Source organism: Phytophthora parasitica (genome assembly GCF_000247585.1).
Source record: "Phytophthora parasitica INRA-310 unplaced genomic scaffold supercont2.34, whole genome shotgun sequence".
In the NCBI taxonomy this organism is placed as follows: Eukaryota; Oomycota; class Peronosporomycetes; order Peronosporales; family Peronosporaceae; genus Phytophthora; species Phytophthora nicotianae.
Window position 1 is genome coordinate 37,242 of NW_008649020.1, and position 3,176 is coordinate 40,417.

At 49.2% G+C, this 3,176-nt stretch overlaps 2 protein-coding genes across 2 annotated transcripts; one reads left to right on the forward strand and one right to left on the reverse strand.

Moving 5' to 3' along the window:
• Positions 1–29: 29 nt before the first annotated feature.
• Positions 30–2,116, reverse strand: PPTG_23262 (hypothetical protein; the record flags this gene model as incomplete). The annotated part of the gene is made up of 8 exons (XM_008909480.1): positions 30–791; positions 851–960; positions 1,025–1,140; positions 1,217–1,248; positions 1,309–1,365; positions 1,427–1,503; positions 1,572–1,734; positions 1,799–2,116. The coding sequence occupies 8 exons, from the start codon at positions 2,114–2,116 to the stop codon at positions 30–32; spliced, it is 1,635 nt and encodes a 544-aa protein (XP_008907728.1).
• A 57-nt stretch (positions 2,117–2,173) lies between these two features.
• Positions 2,174–3,165, forward strand: PPTG_12793 (hypothetical protein; the record flags this gene model as incomplete). Its single annotated transcript, XM_008909481.1, has 2 exons — positions 2,174–3,105; positions 3,162–3,165. 2 exons carry the CDS (start codon positions 2,174–2,176, stop codon positions 3,163–3,165), a joined length of 936 nt encoding a protein of 311 aa, XP_008907729.1.
• Between the last annotated feature and the right edge of the window lie 11 nt (positions 3,166–3,176).

Genomic DNA, 3,176 nt, shown 5'->3' on the forward strand with positions numbered 1-3,176 from the left:
TCTTTCGTAGGACACGGCGTGGTCTTTATTTATTGCTCTGGCTGTGTTGGTTCAGCTCCTCCGAAGGCGCAAAGACGGTCGAGTTCACAGTCCAGCAGTTCTACTGGTAGGGCGGCGTCCAGGATGCTGAAAAACTCCATCGTTTCGTACGAACTCGCAATTATCCAGAAAGGTTGACCACGCACAACGATCTGCTCAGCTGTCTGTCGCCGTTGACGTCCCTTCTTCTCGTATGGATTCCTCAGCTCTGGGAAGATATGTGCATCTCCCGTGGAAATGTCGCCTGTATCGTTCGTCACTTTCTCGCGCAAGAAGAGTCCGTCATTGGCCTCTACGTTGAGCCTGAGCGGTGGAATGTCGGATGAGAGTTCAGGAGAAGTCTCGGGAACAGCCTCGTATAAGCAACGTGAGCTTCGTTGAGAGGCGGCTAAATGCTGGACAAACTGCGTCATGATCTGTTGGTATTGAGGGAGTTCATCGCTGATGATGACACCTCGAAGACGGTCAAAAGCCACGGAATACCAGAGAAAAGGGGCCGAAACACTGTCCTCTAGTGGATATTCAGGTTCTCGTTGCAGCTTGGATGCAAACTGACGTTGTAGTGCCTCCATACGCTGATGACGCAGCGCTTTTGAGGTCTTCAGATACGTCTCGAGGTGTTGAGTGCAAAATGTTGCGAGATGTTCGATGCTGTGTTGGTTAACGCTGTCAGTTAAGTGCTTGGCCCACTCGACATCGTCGACGTTGCCTTCGAACTCCAGTTTTCGTTCTACCAGATACGCCAATTGAAGCTGCATTTTGCACGTGAGGAACTATTGGAGATGTGCCTTGATTCATGTAGTAGACGTACGTTGTCGTGAGTGACAATGAGGAACGCGTGTCGCTTTGGGTATTCACCATGGCGAGCGAAGCGAAAGTCATGCAACTCCAAGGTATCGAGACGTGTGGGTGATCCCTCACCTGCTTCCACGCAAAAGCATTAAAAATAACTGGGATCGACCACAAGAATATTAAGACAGCGTACTGCTCATGGGAGGCAATGTGACAGTGGAGTCGGGTGTGAAATTATCTCCAGCTAGTAGCCATTGGAAGAGCAACTGAAGGAAATCACTGCGAATGGTCGAGAAAGTGAGTTGCTTGCTGTTGTACACAAGACAAACGACATCACGTTGTCAAAATTTGGGAAAGTTGGTGGTTTATAACAGCGGCAACTCACCGATAGAAGATGCAGCGACCAAGGAACGAATGCTGTTTGTTTACACAAACTGTCAGCTATCAACTGAGTCTTTGGATTATGCTGATGAGTACCTGCTGAGTAGGAGTTGTGGTATCACCGAAGGGCATATCCAGAACTGCTAGTTTAGCCTAGAGACATCCACCAAATTGTTAAATTTACTGAGCATTCAACAACAGCGTCATACATTACCATGGTTTCCAGTGGATAGTTTACTGCTGGAACCCGACCGTCGAACGCAAAGTGGAGGTTTGAACCGAAACTCAAGTCTGCGTAGTAAGGAGAAGTACGAACCATAATTTAGTACAGAACGGTTTGAGACCGAACGAAGAACTACCATGTCGAATAATAGAGAAGATCCCTTTGAAGACGGCGTCTAACTCTGCATTGAGTGCAGTAGTGCTTATTGAGCCTCCATCTCGGCGTCGCCATTGATTAAGTTTTGCGGCTGGATATCCAAAAAGACTCAGAACTAGGTCGCAACTTGAGCGTGTATAATACTTAGACAACGTTGGTTAGCGAACTCTGTCAAGTAGAATGAAGTCGAAAGGTATTTGTTTGTACCTGGACAACGGAATCCGGTAGATCTGCGCAGGAGAAAACTAGTGCATACAGCACTTCGTACATGTTAACGAAGCCCACGATTCCAGTCGAGTCTCCCATCCCGAACCGCGCGAATTGCAGCGACTCGCCACACAGCGAAGTCGTAGCTCCTACTGCAGCAGCCAACACACCCCGCAGGTCCAACCACTGCCTAGTTTTCGCCTCTACAGGTGTCGTAGAAGGTGAGAAGCAGCCGACGCCATCTTGGCAGTGCACATAGTGGTAAAGCGTGTTGTCTTCGCCCTCTTTCTCGGTCGTGTCTAGAAGCAGAACCTCCATTTTGACCCGATTAAGATCTGTGAAGCGGCGCTCCACGACGACTCACGACTGTGAAGGATGGTGCTTCATGATCAAGTAGATTGGCGAAACCTCGAGGATTCATTGGCGCTAGATGTCAGTCTCGTCGAGTCGGTCTTCTACAATCTCTGCAACGTTTACAACAACCGACAGCATGACCGTGAACGGCGCCGAAGGACTCAAGATTCAGCCTCCAACAATGACGAAGATCAACGCAACCAACTTGATGATAAACTGTTTGCCAAAGCAGACGTGTTGTTGGCACTGGAAAATACAAACGGGTATCTCGAGAAGCGTCCGTGGCTGCGAGTTCTGCATACTCGACTGGCTTGTATATCGTTTGAGAAGGAAGGAGCTAGCTTACACGACTTTGTACGTTGTCGTCAACGAGACCGTACGGTGTGTCTACGTGACGTTAAACGTCGGCTTGAAGACATTTACACCGATGCTAAACTCTCGATGGAAGTTGAGGAGAATCACAAGAAGTTCGTCGCTCAAGCTCGAGCTGTGTCTCCGTGGTGTGTTCGAAATCCAAAATGGTTGCATTCTTCTCTAGCTCGACAGCTCTACGGTGTTCACGTTCTACCTCCTCGTCGTGTGACGGAGGGAGAGTTGCAAGCGCAGCGTGATTGTATCGCGAGTCACGCGCGTGCAGTTGTCGGTGCTGCTGTGGGTGTTGTTATGGACAAGATACTAGCGCCTTATCTAACTCGTCCTAAGACAACTGGGAGACGCACGGGTCGACGCCATGCTGTGGATTCTGCAAGAGCGAGTCCAAGTCAGCGCCAAGCTAAAGTCAAACGCGAACAAGTTGAACGTGACAGACAGTTGCGAGCTCTGCGATTGGACCTGCTTGCTCCCACAGCAAATTTCACTTCAAGTAATGAAGTTGAGGTTACGAAGAAGAGTAAGGAAGACATTGCTCGAGTGATGACACAGCTAGCGACGGTGGAAGCTCAAGGCGACATTCGGTTGGCACGTAAATTACTCGACCACACTATTGTTCACTCTGGGTTGCGTCGTGCAGCTGAACAAGCTAAAC